The sequence below is a fragment of the Nerophis ophidion genome, linkage group LG11, assembly GCF_033978795.1.
Source record: "Nerophis ophidion isolate RoL-2023_Sa linkage group LG11, RoL_Noph_v1.0, whole genome shotgun sequence".
Taxonomy (NCBI): Eukaryota; Metazoa; Chordata; class Actinopteri; order Syngnathiformes; family Syngnathidae; genus Nerophis; species Nerophis ophidion.
The window spans coordinates 18,817,831-18,838,248 of NC_084621.1; the positions used below are offsets into that span (position 1 = coordinate 18,817,831).

The window sequence follows — 20,418 nt, forward strand, 5'->3', positions numbered from 1 at the left end:
AAAGGTGCAGGTAATATCAATGTCCGTCTTGTATCTAACAATTACAGTCTTTACAGGGTAATAACAATGAATGATTTTAAAAGATATCTCTTTTGACTTTGTTGGTAAGTAAATACCTGTTAGGAAGGGACCACGTTTTGACCCAACAGATGTCATTCACAACATAATTCCAGAGGGCAATTACATAGGAGACAGACACACAATCATTATGGAAAAAGCTGCGGATTTTTCTGATCAAAGCAAAGTTTCCCGAAAGAGGATGTGTGTAAGCCATGTACAACATAATAATACCTGTTTGAATGGCATCAAATACAATGGCAAAGTGTTTGGGAGTCACAGGTATCTTAAAATGGTTGACAAATTCTTGGTAATTAAAAAGTTGACTTTCCTTATTGAAAAGCTGACTCACTAAAATAATGTTATTGTTGAACCAATTGTTGAGGAAAAGAGATTCCTTTTGTAACATACCGTATTTCCTTGAATTGCCGCAGGTCATATAGTATTCGCCTGCCTTGAATTACTGACAAGTCAAACTCGCTTCGCAAAAAATTAGCGCATGCTTAGTGTTACCGCCTGGTCAAACTTGTGACGTCACGAGTGACACTTCCCCTGTCATCATTTTCAAAATGGAGGAGGCTGATTTCAATACCGGCAATTTGAAATCGCATAAAGTGAAGAAGATTAAGAGCTATTCAGTAGGATTTAAGGTCCAAGCTTACATCACACTCAAATTTTTACTGCATGCCTTTGGTAAGTGCCGGAGTGAGAAGAGGTTTTAAAATAATTAGTGCATGCTTACTTTTACCGCATGCCTTTTGGTAATTAATTAGCGCCCCTCAAGGATATACGATATATATATATATATATGAGAGATGCGTGGATAGGCAAATATATCATCCGCAACCGCATCACTAAAGTCGTCATCCAACCGAACCAACATTTTATAAGAAACGCAACCGCCCGCCCGTTGTTATATATCAGAGGTTGGCCACCTTTACCACTCAAAGTGTGAATATATTTTACACCCCCGCCCACCTTACCGACGCACGGGAGGGGGAGGGGGTGGGGTTTTTGCTGCTAACGGGGTGTATAATATAGTCAGGAATAATCATGGATGCAAAGGATTCTGGTTATTTGTTGTGTTGCGTTTATGTTGTGTTACTGTGAGGATGTTCTCCCGAAATGTGTTTGTCATTCTTGTTTGGTGTGGCTTCACAGCGTGGCGCATATTAGTAAAAGTGATAAAATTGTTTATATCACAACCATCAGTGTTCTCTGTATCACCCAGTATGCCTTGCAGTCGTGTACGTGTGTCTGCGGAAGCCACACACAACATGTTGCTGGACTGACAAGTAGATTGTACATGTTGTAGAAGGCGTCAAAGGCAATGGCTTCATAGCGCGCCCTAATACTTATTGACTGGCAGACTGCCGGCAGACATTCTTGAGAATGTTTGCGTCTCCTATTGTCTACTTCACTTTGTGACACGGGTCCAATGTGGCTCTTTGAATGGTAAAGGTTACCGATCCCTGAACTATGTATATCAAATATTTCCGAATGGTTCAACTGCCACCCGCCCGAATCTATTTAAAATCTTTTTTTTTTGTCATGTCACCCGCCCGACCTGCGGTTTATCCGCGGACTCCGCGGATGAGACCGCAAACCGCGCATCTGTAATATATATATATATATATATATATATATATATATATACACAAATATATATTCATATACACATATATATAGTCATATAATCATATATATGTACACACACACACATATACACATACATATATATATGCATATATATATATATAAATAAATATATAGCATTCTATTTTGATTAATTCGAATTTACAACCCCCTGGCGCTGTTTTGTACTGTTTTTGTACTTACTTTGATTAATATTTCTCAACTGTTTGCAAATGTATAAATAAAAGGTTTATAAAAACAAAACAAAAAAAACTTTGGTCAACTCAGTTTCTAGTTGGACACAAAATGGCGTCGTGTAGCCATGTGTGGAATTTTGACCAATCACTGAGGAGATCTTTCGGCCATACTCTCATCTGATTGGCCAAAATCCCCCCACGTGATACAGGGCGCCATATTGAGGCCAACATTGAAACATAGCCTGCCGACTCTCTCGCTTCAGTCTGCAACAAACACCGCAGAAATTCCTGAACAATAAAACACCACGCATGAAACGGAAGCTAAATAAATATTAAACTAAAATGAGGAGGAATAAAAAACTCAACTATTTTCAAGCCATCGCTTTAGCGTGTTTAACAAGGGGGCATCATAGCATACAAGCTAGCGATACGTAGCCGGCTAACAATAATAAAGATTTAGAAACATATAAACTTACCTCGAAAGTTAGAGCCTCAGGACACGAAAGAAAACACGAAAATGTCCTATAAAATGTGAAAAAATCTCTCCGAAAAAAATAAGACGCTTACGTCTTAGTTTTTGGTAGCAATGTTCAGTGGAAGTGGAAGTTGTCGCGGGACAATGACGTCACAATACCGCTTTGCCTTATGGGATTTTTTTATATACCTTTATTTATAAAGTTCAACATTTACAAACACACATACGAACAAGGACAAAAAAACACGTACAAAAAACAGTACAATACAGTGAGGGGGGGGGGGGTGTTAATTAAATTAAGTAATTATAGTTGAATGTAATTATATATACACACTTGTAAAGAACACAATGTCATGGCTGTCTATATGTGTGAATGCTTGGACGTTCACAAAATAATAAAAATACTACTACGAATAATAATAATAATAATAATAATAATAAATTTGAATAAATAAAAACATTTTGTGTGTAAAATATTAGGACATTCACAGATATACTAAAAATAGTAAAAATAATAATAATGATAATATATAGATGATTTTTGTGTGTAGATTCTTATATGTGTGAATGTTTGGACATTTACACAATAAAATTAATAATAATAATAATAATACATGGATGATTTTTGTGTGTAGAATCTTATATATGTGAATGTTTGGCCATTCACACAATAGTATTATTATTATTATTAATAATAATAATAATAGATTATTTTTGTGTGTAGAATCTTATACGTGTGAATGTTTGGACATTTACACAATAAAATTAATAATAATAATAATAATAATACATGGATGATTTTTGTGTGTAGAATCTTATATATGTGAATGTTTGGCCATTCACACAATATTATTATTATTATTAGTAATAATAATAATAATAGATTATTTTTGTGTGTAGAATCTTACATGTGTGAATGTTTGGACATTTACACAATAATAATAATAATAATAACAGTAAATATATGCTTTTTTGATACGTGTGAATCCTAGGATGTTCACAAAACAATAAAAAATACTAATATAATAATTGTACTAATGATATTAATAATACTAATAAATAGATTATGATTGTGTGTAGAATCTTGTATGTGAGACCGTTAGGACATTCTCACATATAATAATAAACATAATATTAATAATGATCATATATAGATGATTTTTGCGTGTAGAATCGTATGTGTGTGAATGCTTGGCAACTCACACATATTAATAATAATAATAATAACAATAAATAGATTATTTTTGTGTGTACAATCTTGTATGTGCGAATGTTTGGACATTTACAAATGTAATAATAATAATAATAATAATAAATAGAGGTTTTTTGTATGTACAATCTTATATGTGAGAATGTTTGGACATTTACACATATAATAGTAATAATAATAACAATAACAATAATAATAATAATAAATAGATGTTTTTTGTGTGTAGAATCATATATGTGAGAATGTTTGGACATCCATGCATATAGAATTTTTTTTTTTAAATAAATAGATGATTTTTGTGTGAAATCTAATATGTGTGAATGTTTGGACATTCATACACAAGTGAAAATGGATCATTCAAATGGAAATTCACATTTTGTTGTTTTTATTTCTTTCCCCTCATTTGTACAATATCCCTTAAAAACATTTCTTAAAACAATACAGGTTTTGAACCTTTGAACACTTAAACAGACGATCTGGACCTTGACTGCGTGACGCAGCATTATTTGTAGAAAATAAAGCAACAAACTAATAGCGAGACACAAATAAATGGGTTATTTACGGATGACCAGCATGCTAAGCTACACCGACTGCCTCGAAAAGAACGACAACACGGCTAACACGCCTCAACAATGGGGGGGGAAATAAACCTTACAGGACAAAATATCATACAGATAAGCATATATTGACAGTTAGAATGATACAAAATACTTTTTTAAGCAATTAAGACGTCTGGGAAAATATTTTGCTTTATTTGTTATGAAGATCTTACAGGAGGAGTAACCTGGATGTATTCTGTCCCGAAAAAATGGTAATCAAATATATTGCAATTTAATCAAATAAATACATGGAAAGCAGAAAACTAAGACAAAAAGATTTGAGGAACTAAAACAAACAAACAAACAAAAAAAAACACGGTGGGCGGCAGGAGCAAACAAATATAAATATATATATATATGTGTATGTAAATATATATATATATATATATATGTATATATATATATATGTGTGTGTGTGTGTGTGTGTGTGTCCATCCATCCATCCATCCATCCATCCATCTTCTTCCGCTTATCCTAGGTCGGGTCGCGGGGGCAGCAGCCTAAGCAGGGAAGCCCAGACTTCCCTCTCCCCAGCCAGTTGGTCCAGCTCCTCCCGGGGGATCCCGAGGCGTTCCCAGGCCAGCTGGGGGACAGAGTCTACCCAACGAGTCCTGGGTCTTCCCCGTGGCTTCCTACCGGTTGGACATGGTCTAAACACCTCCATAGGGAGGCGTTCGGATGGCATCCTGACCAGATGCCCGAACTGCCTCGTCTGGTATGCCAATTTTTCGTAGGAAATCCACACAACTCTTAATAAACGAGGCCCCAGGTGTGTTTACTGTACAACCTTAGTCCAGAGTGTACCCTGCCTTCTGCCCGAATGCAGCTGAGATAGGCTCCAACACACCCCGCGACCCAAGAAACCCTGGCTTAGGCGTGCCCAGACTGCGTTGATTATGATCCATCCATCCATTTTCTTCCGCTTATCCGAGACCTGGTCGGCAGCAGCCTAAGCAGAGAATCCCAGACTTCCCTCTCCCCAGCCACTTGGTCCAGCTCCTCCCGGGGGATCCCGAGGCGTTCCCAGGCCAGCCGGGAGACATAGTCTTCCCAACGTGTCCTGGGTCTTCCCGGTGGAGGAAAATCATTTGGGCCACTTGTACCCGTGATCTTGTCCTTCCGGTCATAACCCAAAGCTCATGACCATAGGTGAGGATGGGAACGTAGATGGACCGGTAAATTGAGAGCTTTGCCTTCCGGCTAAGCTCCTTCTTCACCACAACGGGTCGATACAGCGTCCGCATTACTGAAGGCGGCGCACCGATCCACCTGTTTATCTCACCATCCACTCCTCCCTCACTCGTGAACAAGACTCCGAGGTACTTGAACTCCTCCACTTGGGGCAGGGTCCCCTCCCCAACCCGGAGATGGCACTCCACCCTTTTCCGGGCAACTAAATATGTAAATGGTGAATGGGTTGTACTTGTACCTACCTTCAAGGTACTCAAAGCGCTTTGACACTATTTCCACATTCACCCATTCACACACTGACGGCGGGAGCTACCATGCCAGGCCCTAACCACCACCCATCAGGAGCAAGGGTGAAGTGTCTTGCCCAAGGACATGACGAGGTTGGTAAAAGGTGGGGGTTGAACCAGGAACCCTCAGGTTGCTGGCACGGCCCACTCTCCCAACCACGCCACGCCGTCCCCATGTGCATTTTGGGGTTGGCTAAATTTGTGCACAACAAAGGTATGGCGGTCTGAATGTATTTGTGGCGAGTCACCAGAAAGAAGTATATATATTTATTTATGGCAGCCTAAATTTAAAAGAGGGGGGTCTTAAACATGGCGCCCGGTAGTCACGTGAGGGGTTTTTGACCAATCATTTATGAGATTGTCTGGCCATATCCTCCCAGATGGCCATGTTTAGGAGCCACTCTGAAACAGAGGTGTCCATACTCTAACAATAGGTTAATAAACACTGATTTCAATAAATCAAATATATACTATATTGCCAAAAGTATTTTGCCACCCATCCAAATAATCAGAATTATGGTGTGGGGTTGTTTTTCAGCAGCTGGGCTTGGTCCCTTAGTTCCAGTGAAAGGAACTTTAAATGCTCCAGGATACCAAAACATTTTGGACAATTCCACAGAACAGTTTGGAGCGTGCCCCTTCCACTTCCAACATGAAAAGGTCCATAAAGACATGTTATGACAGATTCCGGTGTGGATGAACTTGACTGACCTGCACAGAGTCCTGACCTGAACCCAATAGAACACCTTTGGGATGAACTAGAACGGACATTGAGAGCCAGGCCTTCTCCACCAACGTCAGTGTGTGACCTCACCGATGCGCTTTTGGAAGAATGGTGGAAAATTGCTATGAACACACTCTGCAACCTTGTGGACAGCCTTCCCAGAAGAGTTGAAGCTGTAATAGCTGCAAAAGGTCATATTGAACCCTATGGGTTAGGAATGGGATGGCACTTCAAGTTCATATGTGAGTCAAGGGCAGGTGGCCTAATACTTTTGGCAATATAGTATATATTGACAATGAATATATAAATACTGGAGGTTAGAGTAGGTTAGGGTTAGAGGGTTCGGGTTGGGGTTAGAGTTAGAGGGTTAGGGTTAGAGTTTAGAGGTTAGGGTTAGAGGTCAGAGTTGGGGTTGAGGTTGGGGTTGGGGTTAGGGTTAGAGGTTAGGGTTAGGTTTAGGATTAGATGTGGAGGGTTCGGGTTGGAGTTAGAGTTAAAAGGTTAGGGTTAGAGTTTAGAGGTTAGAGTTGGGGTTGAGGTTGGGGTTAGGGTTAGAGGTTAGGGTTAGGGTTAGGTTTAGATGTGGATGTGGGTGTACGTTTGCCCTTGTCAGCCACCGTAGAACAAAGAAAGAAACGGGTGTTCATTTCCCAAGTAGTCTAAGAAGACCAGCGCCGGAATCACGTCGTTGTCTCTCGTAGGAGGACCATTTGTACAAATGTAGACCTGACAATGAAAAGGCATAAAGGCATGGATAGGATTTCAAAAGAAGGAAGCAGAAAAAAAAGGAGATATTTGTGGAGGAGTCGAGGAGAACACAGCAGAAAAGAGAACGCTGGTAGACAGCAAGACTCCCAACTGGTCCAAACCAAGTCCAGGTTGCCGTTCCTCCAATAAACTCTGTAAACAGTGGAGCTGGTCAAACCTGGTTAATGTCCGGCTTTCCTCTCCACCAATTGGAAGTCTTCCTCTTTCCTCCGCCTGTCTAATACAAAAATAGCCTCTGGGTGAACGGCTGGTTGTTTGTGGGCTCGCTTCAGAGTCTCAGAGGGTCGCCCGCGTCACATCAAGTGGGGGTCCTTGGCGGGGCTGACGGTGAAACGTGACGATGACGCCGCATTGGCCCCGCCCACAGGTGCTCTCGCCTTGCCCGGGGAATTTTCTTTGCGCTTGGAATCTTTACTTTTGGGCCCTGGAGGTGAGAGAGAGAGCGAGATTAGTCATTCGGGGTCGACCAATCTCATAAAACTTCTGAGAAAACCAGATCTGAATCACAAGTCTTATTTATCCCTTATTTAGCTCCGTTATGGAAGCCCACCACATTCTGACAATCTCAACCCTCTGTCATCCGCTGGAAACACCAGAAAGGAAGAAGCTCCGACTAACTCCTACAGAATTCTGATTGGGCAAACCGTGCAGATCCCAAAAACATGGCTGATTTCAGTATGATTTGTGTATTTACCAAGGGGGCAGCACGGTACTGAAGGGGTTAGTGCATGTGCCTCACAATACGTTGGGCCTAGGTGGAGTTTGCATGTTCTCCCCATGACTGCGTGGGTTGTCTCCGGGAACTGCGGCTTCCTCCCACTTCCAGAGAATTGCACCTGGGGATAGGTTGATTGGCAACACTAAATGGTCCCTAGTCTGTGATGAAGTGGCAACTTGTCTAGGGTGTACACCGGCTTTCGCCCAAATACAGCTGAGTGCTCCATCACCCCCGTGACCCAGGAAAGCCTGGCTTGGCTGTGCCCAGACTGCGTTGATTATGGTCCATTCAGCCATTCATTTTCATCCACTTATCCGAGGTCAGGTCGGCAGCAGCCTAAGCAGAGAAGCCCAGACTTCCCTCTCCCCAGCCACTTGGTCCAGCTCCTACCGGGGGGATCCCCTGGCGTTCCCAGGCCAGCCGGGAGACATAGTCTTCCCAACGTGTCCTGGGTCTTCCCCGTGGTCTCCTACCATTCAGACCAGCTTTAAACATCTCCCTAGGGAGGCGTTCGGGTGGCATCCTGACCAGATGCCCTAACCACCTCATCTGGTATGCCAATTTTTCGTAGGAAATTCACACAACTTTTAATAAACGAGGCCCCAGGTGTGTATACCGTACAACCCTAGTCCAGGGTGTACCCTGCCTTCTGCCCGAATGCAGCTGTGATAGGCTTCAACATACCCGCCACTCAAAGAAGCCTTGCTTGGGCGTGCCCAGATTGCGAAAATTATGATCCATCCATCCATCCATTTTCTTCCGCTTATCCGAGGTCTGGTCGGCAGCAGCCCTAAGCAGAGAAGCCCAGACTTCCCTCTCCCCAGCCACTTGGTCCAGCTCCTACCGGGGGGATCCCCTGGCGTTCCCAGGCCAGCCGGGAGACATAGTCTTCCCAACGTGTCCTGGGTCTTCCCCGTGGTCTCCTACCATTCAGACCAGCTTTAAACATCTCCCTAGGGAGGCGTTCGGGTGGCATCCTGACCAGATGCCCTAACCACCTCATCTGGTATGCCAATTTTTCGTAGGAAATTCACACAACTTTTAATAAACGAGGCCCCAGGTGTGTATACCGTACAACCCTAGTCCAGGGTGTACCCTGCCTTCTGCCCGAATGCAGCTGTGATAGGCTTCAACATACCCGCCACCCAAAGAAGCCTTGCTTGGGCGTGCCCAGATTGCGAAAATTATGATCCATCCATCCATCCATTTTCTTCCGCTTATCCGAGGTCTGGTCGGCAGCAGCCCTAAGCAGAGAAGCCCAGACTTTCCTCTCCCCAGCCACTTGGTCCAGCTACCATTGGAGGGATCCCCAGGCGTTCCCAGGCCAGCCAGGACACATAGTCTTCCCAACTTGTCCTGGATCTTACCCATGACCTCCTACCGGTCGGACTTGCCCTAAACACCTCCCTCGGGAGGCGTCCGGGTGGCATCCTGACCAGATGCCAAACCACCTCATCTGGTATGCCAAATCTTTGTGAGAAATCCACACAACTCTTAATAAACGAGGCCCCAGGTTTGTTGTTAGAACAATTATTTATATATTATCACACAACGTTTACGTCAATTGTGCTGAAGTGGTATTTTTCTTTGTCTGTGCAAAGCTGGCAATCCAAAAGATTGCAAGCCAGTCTGGTATCAGCGGCTGTGTCCAGGAACGGCCTGCTGACTGCCAAGGCCGAACACCGCCGTGACGCAGACAGAGCAGAGATAAGGCGATATCACCAGCATCAACACATTTGCTTTTTTGTATAATCATTTATTGTGTCTAACTGGAGTTGTCGAGATTAGCCCTTTCCCTCAGCGACAGCTTCAGTGATGTGAACAGGCACATCCCAAATAAATAGAGGAAGCACGCGGGCTGGACTTTTAGAACGTAGTTTGGATTTGTAACTAGAATACATGTCACGGCCGGGGCGCATTCCAATGCATCCTCATCTGTGCCTCATAACGAGCGCACCACGGGCCACGCCCACATTCGCTTTCTCAGCTGACAGCGCGCTCGAACACGCCCCTGCTATCGCTGAGAGCAGCACGCCCACGCAGCTACAAGCCTGCAGACGATTGCCTTTCTACACACCTGGAATTGATGAAGGCGAGCTGCTTAAAAAAACAGTGGACCCAGGGATCCTCACGGACATTTAGTTCTCATATAGTGAACCTGTTTTCCTTCCGTTGCCCTGGATTTCGACTGCCTCCTTCGATCCTCGACTCCTCGCTCGCCCCTGGACTCTGACGCCTCTCTCTCTCGCCCCTGATCCTGCCTGCTCCATGGACTTCCTCGTTCCTTCGTTCTTGTCAACACTGTGGTAACACACCCTTCAGCTAATCTACACACATAGTCACACCCATACACTCTTGGATTTTGTCACACTCCATTATATAGTTCAGTAGTATTGTTTGTTATTATTATATATAAATTGACTATATATATAATACATTTATGAACATTACTCCCCTCGTAACATCCCCTTAGTAAACATAACAATACAGCCCAATACACGTGTCGCTTCATTGAGGCAAACGGAACTCTGTTTCTGCAGTATTCCTTGCTTCTCGTCTGTTTAATAGATGTCATCAGTGTTTGAACCTGACAGTGTGCGAGTTATAAATTGGATTATGCACACATAGGCTCACCGTTAAAGTCCAGCTTGGTGTTTTTGACGGACACCGCAGCCGGACTAATCTGCGCTGAAGTGCTTAACTGGTTGGTTGGAGTTTCCTGTGGCAATACAAGAAAAGCGATTACATTGTGCTCTTGGAAGCATACCATGACTTGTTTGCATTTTACCTGATCAAACAGATAAATAGTGACATCATTAAAAAAAGAGACACTTCTCCCTCGGTCCCTCTCTCGGTCTAGCGGCTCTTTGGGTGACTTGAGGAGGCTCCTCAGGCCAACGCGCTTGTCCACATCCGTCTCCGTGACAACAACGACCCTCCGGGAGCTTTCGTCCTCCTCCTCGTCTTCCTCCTCATCTTTGGGCTCGCTTGCTGAGAGCAAACCCCTCCGCCTTCCGATCCGGCACCCGATTGTGCCGTCTTTGCCGGCGGGGGTGAGGGGGAGAGTCAGGGCGAGTGGCGGCAGGGCGAGAGACAGACGGGCTACTTTGGCTGCCGGGGACAAAGACAAAAGGCCCGTTTGAGGTCAAGTGTCGAAAGAAGGGCGATCCGGGCAAAAACAAAACGTACCTTTGATCGCCTGGTTTGCAGTCGACTGCAGCGTTGTGATCTCAGCTTGTTCTATCACAGTGAGGGTCTCGGGGTTAGCTTCCTCGCACGCATTGTCCTGCACGGCTTGGCTGAAACAAAGGCAAAACAACACCGCAGATTTGTTTGTCAGGTCTGTGATGAAGCTCCAACTCAAGAGCAATTTGATAAGACAGGACATAACTTTTGCGAAGAACATGTGGATTCCATAGGGAACCTTGCTATTAGGCCAGGGGTAGGGAACCTATGGCTCACGAGCCGGATGTGGCTCATTTGATGACTGCATCTGCATTTCAGATAAATCTTAGCTGATGTTGCTTAACACGATAAGTAATGAATAATTTCTCTAATGCGACCAATGGTCATACATGAGCCTCCCATACACTGGGGGGCGCTCATTTCCTTTTAGCGTGGATATATATATTGCTTTTCCCGTTGACCTATGATGTCACACCGAACGTCTGTGGCTCCTAACCAGTCAACAGCTTAGCTCTGTCGTGACGTCCGCTGTAATTTTGGCACAGATGACAAATATGACATCTCCAGTGGTCATGCTGATGATAAATAGCAGAAAGCATCAAGAAATGAAGCTTGTACTCCCAACATGAGGCTACTACCGAGCATGTACCGGGGCGGATGAAGCTCCGAAGCAAAGAAAGACCAACTGGAGAGAGTTTTATCAAAGGAATTTTCAGATGGAGAATCATGGAAACAAAACTTTTGAATGTCTCAGAGTACTTTCATAAGGCGCCGTGGCTGGATGGAAGGAGTTTTGAATGGGAAAGAAAAGACTGTTACCTGGCCAATACTGTTCGAGCTGTTGTTGTGGACCATCTTGCCAGTTGTGTGGACGACTAACTTATTGTTAATCATTGCACAAATGCAGTGTGAAGAGGTTTGTGTCCACATTCTTATTGTGTTAATGCTCCAAGTCAGTCACACAATAATATGCTTTTCTACACCAAAATTCATCTATATATTAAACTACTTCTTCTTCTCCACATTTTGGCGCTACCTTCCACATTTTTCACCGATTCAAAGTGTTCCAGCTTCAAACTGTTCAGCCTATTCGGGAATCGCGGGCTTTCCCTTGACAAATTTTAAAAATTCCCAGATTTCCAGGTATTCCAGGACATTTTTCCTGTTTAAAATGAATTGGCCATTATTTAAACTTTCAACCCATTCAAACCATCCATCCATCTATCCATCCATCCATTTTCTACCACTTATTCCCTTTGGGGTCGCTGGTGCCTATCTCAGCTACAATCGGGCGGAAGGCGGTGTACACCCTGGACAAGTCGCCACCTCACCGCAGGGCCAACTATTCCAACCATTCCACTTTCAATATACTCCACTCATCCTGGAAATTTAAACTCTAAATTTTCCAAGTAAAACAAATTCCAGGAATTCCCAGAATTCTCCTTTTTTCAAACCGTTTTTTGACCCTCTTTTCCGGCGACTAGTACTTCCACATTTTTCAACCATTCCACCATCCAAACATTCCTCTTAACCAGGACAAAAAAACAAAGGTGTTTTTCGAACTGGAAAAATTCTCGGTTTTCCCGAAATTCCTTAATACCATTTCTCAATTAAAAATGTTGCCACTTCAACATTTCTCGACTGATTTGAAAAATTCCAACACCAACCATTTCAACTCATTCAGACCATTGAAGTTTTTTGTTTTTTTTACCATTTTCTCAAAAAATCCTGCTTTTCCCGAAATTCCCAAATTTGGGGGAAATTCTCATTGAAATCAATGGACCATTCTTCAAAGTTCCACAACTCCCATATTTTTCACCCATATTTCAATCTGTTCACACTTCAAAATATTCAGCCTGTTTGGGAGATGTGTGCTCTAATTCTAAAAAAATTCCAGGATTTCAGTTCAACTTCAGCATTGGAGCATTTACACGCAATTCATTCAGGAATTGCCTCATCTAGTTCGCCTTTAATATACCTGCTTCATTTTCTTTAATCTAATTTGTGTTTTGTCCGGGAGTCCAGATTAAGCCGCCATTCTCCATTACGTTGTTTTGTTAATCTCCGGTTCTTTTGTCTACCATGGATGCACTTAAAAATGTTCTGTTCTTTTAATTTGTGAAGCATACAAACAGCCTTCTCCTTATTCCAAATGTTGCCGACATTTTTAATGAATTGTATCTGCTTTCATGTTATCTCCTACACGTTAAGACTGGTGGATGCGGGATACAAAGGGTCCTCTCCGGCTTACACCCCCCCCTCAAGAGATCTGGGTTCCAATCGCATAACCCAGGTGAGTACGTGTGACATTTCAAAAAACGAAAATAATCGGATTAAAGTGTTTCCATGGGTTGTAGAATGCTTAATTAGAGCCAAACCATTTGAGAAACCAGACCAATTTAATACATTGACTCGTACTGACTGTGCTCCCTTAAACTGCAACAGCAGGATCCAGTAAATAGGAGTCAAAGGGGAGCGCTACCAGAAAAAAGCGAAGTTAAGATTTGGGGGCCTTGTTCAAGATAACACCGGCAGGGGTAGAACGAGAATCTTATTGTCCCCAAGTCCATTCCTTACATAGTCTTGTCAACTGTTTAAATCAGTGGTCAACAACCTTTTTGAGCCCGATATGTGAAATGAAGTGAATTATTTTTATGTAGCGCTTGGCACTGGGAAAAAAGTGGGTGAAGTGTCTTGCCCAACGACACAACAGCAGTGACTACGATGGTGGAAGTTGGATTCGAACCAGAAGCCCTTAAGTTTTTAGCTGGCCGCTGTAACATCTGAGCAGTCTGGTCCCAGCCGTGAATCAAGAAAAGATTTAACTAATATTTTCTTTATTTTGTTGTTTGTAGATGTATTTGTGTAGGTAGAGGTCTGTACCTGTCATGCTGGTTTTGTACTTCATCAGCAAATGTCTCGCTGCCGCCCTCAGTCGTCTGATCCCCCCAAGGCCGGAGCATAACGGTGTCCTTAAATGTCTCTCCCCAAAGCACATTTGTCTTCACGTTCTCACTCAGGGAGTACTGCAGTCGCTCCTCGCACACCTGACGTAAGAGAAAAAAATGAAAGCCGGATAGGTACAACCAGTTGTTTGTCCTTCGGGGCCACATTGAGTTTTTCTGACCTGCATCATGAGTCCGTTCTTGGTGGTCAACTTGGAAAGAGTACCCTGGTCCTTGGCATCTGCCGTTGGTCCTGTTGACTTCGGCACATCATTCCTGTCCTCTTGAAATTGGTTTGAGGAACCAGTTCCATCTTCCTTCCAATCTGCCCTTCTCGCTTTGGTAGACAAGTCAGTTATCGCCTCTCCAGACTTGCTACAAATGGTGTCTTTTTGATCAGGTGTTTTCTTCAGGGACTCCAAAATCTCTAGGTTCCCCAGGAAACTGTCCCGCAGGGCTTCTTCCTCATCCCCAGATATTCTACAAAGTTGTTCTAATTTTTCAAAATCCTCCAAGGCCTCTTCGTCCATATCTTTCCACCCAGAAATTAATAATTCTGGCAGGCTACTGTCCGGAGCTTGTGTTTGATTCATACTATCCGAACAGCCTGTCTCAGAGGTGAGGTCTCCCTCACTAGTATCTAGTGTTGTATCCACAGAGGGGATGCATGGAGTCAGAGGTGTTGTATCTGTTTCAATGTTACAGTCTTCCAGACCGGTATAACCAAACTCTTCAGCCTCTGAAACAGATGGTGGTGGACTAGGAAAAGAGTCATCTAAACTCTCCAGTTTGTCATCCTGCACATCGAGGTCCACACTTGGAGGAGGACTGGGAAAGTCCACGGAGCTGAAGTTGTCCAACGTTGAGTTCTCTTCTTCCTTCTCGGCACTCACGCTTTCTTCCGGGTGTTGCTTTGCACTGCATGGTCTCATTTCAGCTTCAGAATGTAAGTAAGACTCAGTGTCTTCTTGGTCCAAGTTCTCGTCTGGCGCATCAGTAATGCAAATGGTTATTTTGGCATGTTTACTCTCTAAAGTGTGAGGGAAGCAGTTTACTAACTTAGGGTGCTTTTCTGTGGGTGGTAATGTGTCTTCCCTCTGAGGCCAAATGTTAAAATTTTGATTCTCCTCTGACCCCGTAAGTCGCCCGTCCCCGTTTGTGTCCACGCATGACCAACTGTGCTTCTTGCTTTTCTCAGAATTCTCTGGATCTGGGATTTCAATGTTCTCCACTTCAATCACTGGTATTTCCCCCTTTGCATCAAATCTGCCACTTTCAAGAGGGTTTTCAAGATTCTCCGCCTGTTGCACGTTCACCACATCTGGCTGAGTGTCGTCATTGGTGATATCCTTCACCAATAGACTTCCCTTTAGTCCCTGCTTTTCTTGGTTCCATGTTTCCCCACATGTTTCCACCACAGCAGGGTGGGGTTCACTTCCTGCAAATTCATCGTTTTCTTCAGCCTCCCAAATTTCCTGACCCTTCGATGGACTCTCTCCTGCCTCTCGTGCTTTATCCTGGAACACCGTGGACACTTTGGACGTCAGTTCATTATCCTGACACCTCTTTTCTGGAGAAGCCCACTGGTCGTTTTCTTCTGGCCACAAGTGCAAGTCATTTGACTGTGAATGACGCTGGCAGTCAAGCCAACCAGTCCTTTTGTCCTCTTTCTCCTCCACCCTTATCTCCGTATCAATATTGTTAGGGCTACGGGACACTCCTCTCTTCGGCGACCTGTCTTCCGTGGCATAAAAGTCCTTTATAGCGGCCAACTGGTTTTCTGCTGTTTGGTCTTCCATGCAGTTCAGATTGCTCAGGCCCACCTGATTGTGGTCTGTGTGGTGCAGCTCCAGGTCAGGCACCGTATTACTTCTCTCAGCGCCTTCTTCAACCCAGGAGGCAAACTGTAAACTGGCTTTTTTGTCTAAGGACTTCTCTACGCTTGAATCTACTAATGATGAAGTTTTCTCTTTGTTGGATGGACCACCACACAGTTGAGATGATCTAGACTCTGTGCTGTTCACAGAGGATTCTACAATGTTGTTTTCACAGTGTTGGACATTGAGAGATTGTTTTTCCATGTGTATGTTTTCCTTGCTGTTGGCTCTTTTGGAAAGAGCGCACGTCACAATAAGGCTCCTGGCAGGTATATTTATGTCTTCCTCCACAGAGTCTAGGTATTTGCAGTCCGCTCCTTGAGAAATTATGTAATCAGTGTTGTGGTGGTCTTTTGCATATCCATCGCTGTGCGGTGAACTTTTTAGCGGCTCACCCTCAAGTTTAGAGAACAATTCATCAATAAAGTCCACACAGTCTTTGGTTTGGGAACTAACATACGGTTGGGAGGAGATTTTACCATTTAGAAACATGCTAGAATCGTCCCAATTCCCTGGTTTGAATCCTTTGCTTGGAATATCTGTGGCCTCAGGTGTATTTTCAAATGAATTAGCTGAGTTTCCTAAAGGGCGCTTGTGTTCCACCTCACCCTCTTCTTCTAATTCAGTTTTTTCCTCGATCCCCGTGAGCGCTCCCCTCTCGCCCCCTCGTCCGCTGGTCGGCCTGGACCCCATAAGCCCGTCAGTGCTCCTCTTGCTCATCCCATCCCCTTCTAAGTCACTGTCTGAGAAATAAGCAGAGTCCCGGTGTGGTGTTTCATTTCCCAGAGCCCGCCACCCACAGCCACCCGTTCCCGTCCAGGAGTCACTAGGGGTGAGGCAGTCTGCAGAGCTGGACGTCATAGGTGACAAGACGGAGTCAGTGGAGGGGGCCAGGGAAATGTCAGTGGATGCATCCCAGTCTGGAGTATTTGGAATGGCGGCATCTTCTTCGGGTACTAGTTTTTCTTGAACGCTGTCATTGTGCTGTGATGAATCTTTTGAGCAATCTGAATCAACTGCCACTTTGTAGGCGTGGTTCTCATCATCGTCATCCCTCACTAGTCCGCCATTCTCCACTGAAGAAGATTTTGGGCTATTCGAAATGAGTGATTTTGCAGTAATGGACTCATCAGCATCCTTGGAAAGATCCCCAGTTTGCTCTCCACCTCTTGTGGGCAAAGCAGGGCCATCAAAACACTTGTTGTCTTTTTGGCACAACGTAATGTTTTGGTTGTGCAGTAAGCCGTTTTTGGGCATGATTTCCGCAAAGACATAGTCCGTAGACTGGCAGTGGCCTGTGTTACTTGCTTTGTCCTCCTGTCTAACAGTTGATCCTATATGGAGGATTGGGATCTCGGGTCGAGTAGAAACTTTAATGTCACTCTTTTTAGCACGTTTGGTCACCTGAGCATATATCGCTTCAGTTTGCGGGTCATCTTTTCCTCTGCTGGAGAAGCGTATAGAGCTCTCTGACTGAAACCGGATGGTCTGGGCAGTATTTGGGTCGATACATATAGACTCATATTCTGGTGAGAGAAGTGTAGGGGAGGATTCTGCTTCTTTCCTGTCAGTATTTTGTCTGGATATTATTTGAGTCAGAAATGTCTCTGCTGATTGAATTTCCTTCATGAACTCCTCCCTGGTCATTTCTGTTGTCTGTTGCTCCTCTTCTGCCTTTTGGAGTTCACTCTCTGCCTTTCCTGTGGTGATCTCAGAGAGAAGCGAGCGTGACCGCCTGATACCTTTGGAATACGCAACTTCCGCTTCGGTGGATGAGGCAAGGCCTGGATCGCAGGTGTACGACGGCAACCTTGGTCCTGTCGGGCAAAGGTATTTAACAGGATCATTTCCCAACCCTCCATTCAGATCTCTTCCCGTATCGATCTCCGTCAGAAAAAGATCCCCCTGGAATGATTCATCAGGGGCTTTAAAGTCTTTCTCCTTCCCTGTGCTGTTGTTGTGTTTCTCTGATCCCAATGACTGTCCTGCCGAGCCTAGCTCCGTGATCAGAGACTGGGAGCGGCGCATCCCTTTGTTAGGCAACACAAAGCTTTTGGATCTCTCGCCATCTCTTTTCTCTTCCTCCCACAAATTGTCGGACTTGCACTCTCTGGCCTCGGTCACAGTAGATATTTCTGTTAGAAATAGGTGCATGGGGGATTTCTTGGCAGCAGCCACGCGTTCTGCCTGGAGTTCTGCATCTTCTTTCCAAATGGCCGGCAGGATTGTGTCGAGGCGGGACTGGGTTCTTTTCATTCCTCTGGAAAAGATCCCTGCGACGACCGGCTCTACATCCTCTGACAGGGTGGAATGAGTGACTGAAGTGCTTTGTTTCTCAGGGGACATGAAGGGGGAATCATCCTCGTCTGAGTAGGTGGGACTAGATGAGGATTGCCCATCTGGCTGAGGCTGTGACCGAGGTATATTGCGATAAATGGGCCGCAAGGGGTTTTCTCTACGAACGGGCGAGTCAAAGTCTTTCACACGGGAGTCCTTGGAGTTGTGTGTTGTGTGTCTGGTGCCCGGGTCACAGGATAGATGATCTCTGTTAAATCCACTACTGTATCTAGAGTAAGAGTCAATGTTGTAGCTCGGGTAAGTTCTTTGTTTAGAGTGAGGGGGGAGAGGTGGAGGACACCCTTGAGTTGTGGGGTAAATCGGGTGACTGGATGGGGGAAGTGAGGGAGAGAGGGATGGAGATGGCGGTAAAGTCTGTCGGGAGCGATGGAGTCCCAAGTGACCGTAGTTGGACGGTAGGCAGCTGTTCATCTGAAGAGGGTCGGTCTCAATTTTGCCACTCATATTGTAGTGTGGTAGTCCTCTGTATCCAAGAGGGGGTGCAGGGAGGGCGCGGGAGTGTAGGTGGTTGGCTGAGGACATAGACATGGAGCGAGGCTTTGGAGGAAGCACCGGCGCTTGGGAACTCGCAGGTGGTTTCTTTTCAGAGTTCTTCTCCTCCTCATCATCCTCACCCAAATCAATCACGGAGAAGTCGGTCACTCTGCTCGAAGTGTCTCTGAATTCGGCCACCCCAGTGTTGGGCACCTGGAGTTTAACTTCCCTCGATCGCACCATCCGGATGCCTTTTCCAGCTGCACACTTGTCTGAGGGGCAATAAGGTACTCGCTCTTTTCCCAGCATGCCACTGCGGATCTCAACGAGCTCCATCTCTCCTGGGCAAATAGAGTCCGACCAGCAAGACAGCTGGGCGTTACCGTTTAGAGTCGGGGACTTGTCCTGGGGAGTGTGCTCCTCTAATCGGATGTAGTACTCACTGGCAAGGGAGGGGCTACGTGCACTGATTACCGGGACCACAGTCGGCGTGTCCAAGGACTGTCTGTGGTTGTTGTTCACCGTCGGGATGGGTTGTGCTGGGGGGAGAGGTTTGTAGCCTCGTCTGGCATGGGCCTTCTCCCAGAAATATTCAAAGTTCAAGCCTTTGCTGGTTTCAGTCACGGTCAGGATGTCGTCTAGTTCAGATGAAGAATGTGCTCCCCGATTTCCCACGGGGTCCAGCAAAGGGTAGGAGTTGTGTCGGTCCTCAGGCTTCCTTTGACGCTCATGAGCTGCAGCCTGAAAGGCAGGTGGGCGGAGTAAATCCCAGCGTTTTTCAAACGACTCATTGCTCCCGCCTCTCCTCCCTCTGGCCTCCTCGTACTCCTCATCCTCTTCATCCTCGCTCCCCCTGGACGTCCCCCGCTCGGCGGCCAGGAGGGAAGAAAGGAGAAGGAATATTTGTGCTACTGAAGGGCGCTGAGACGAAGGTAGCCAGCAGGACTGCATGATCTCATACCTGAGGAGAAGACAAGGGTCATGAGTCAAATTCATCAAAAAAGGTCAAAAGGAATTTAGCATTTTGAGAAAAAGACCACTGACCAGTAATCAGCATGGGAGAGTTTCACTCTCGGTTGGGCCAGCGTGATCTGTCGCTCCTTGATGACAAATGTCAGGACCTCGTCATCACTTAGGTGTTTGTGGGGCTGAGAGCCAAACTCAAACAGCTCCCATATGACCACCCCCAGGGACCTGTAAGTGGCACATAGGTGACATAATAACTAGGAGAGACAACATTTTTTATGAAAACAACATTTCTTGTCCTAAACAGGGTCAAAGCAGTATATGGTAATACTTTTGCCTAAGTTGATCCCAGAACATAATGTCATGGCTGTCTTGAGTTTCCAATCATTTCTACAGCTCTTATTTTTTGTGATGTAGTGATTGGAGCACATACTTTTTGCTCACAAAAAACATTCATGAAGTTTGACCACAGAACTTTCCACCAGAAAGTCTTCTTTGTCCATGTGATGTCAGATGAAACAAAAAATGAGCCAAAATGTTTGGAGGCGAAAAGGTGAGGCCTTTAATCCCAGGAACACCATGTAGACCGTCAAGCATGGTGGTGGTAGTATTAGGCGCTGGGCCTGTTTTGCTGCCAATGGAACTGGTGCTTTACAGAGAGTAAATGGGACAATGAAAAAGGAGGACTAGCTCCGAATTCTTCAGGACAAGCTAAAATCATCAGCCCGGAGGTTGGGTCTTGGGCGCAGTT

General features: G+C 44.9%; 2 protein-coding genes across 2 annotated transcripts in view; both read right to left on the bottom strand.

Moving 5' to 3' along the window:
• The window catches only part of prpf31 (PRP31 pre-mRNA processing factor 31 homolog (yeast)), a 28,081-nt gene extending 25,553 nt beyond the window's left edge, over positions 1-2,528 (bottom strand). The window contains exon 1 of the mRNA XM_061915251.1: positions 2,366-2,528. The gene's annotated coding sequence lies outside the window, so the exon portion shown is untranslated. The remainder of the gene's footprint in view (positions 1-2,365) is intronic.
• Positions 2,529-3,952: 1,424 nt separating this feature from the next.
• lmtk3 (lemur tyrosine kinase 3) overlaps positions 3,953-20,418 on the bottom strand; it is a 42,664-nt gene continuing 26,198 nt past the window's right edge. Inside the window, exons 10-16 of the mRNA XM_061915236.1 lie at positions 19,746-19,895; positions 14,175-19,662; positions 13,931-14,094; positions 11,051-11,160; positions 10,650-10,972; positions 10,496-10,580; positions 3,953-7,567 (exon numbers count right to left, since the gene is read on the bottom strand). Coding sequence (XP_061771220.1) covers positions 7,437-7,567; positions 10,496-10,580; positions 10,650-10,972; positions 11,051-11,160; positions 13,931-14,094; positions 14,175-19,662; positions 19,746-19,895 — 6,451 coding nt within the window. The 3' untranslated portion in view covers positions 3,953-7,436. The remainder of the gene's footprint in view (positions 7,568-10,495; positions 10,581-10,649; positions 10,973-11,050; positions 11,161-13,930; positions 14,095-14,174; positions 19,663-19,745; positions 19,896-20,418) is intronic.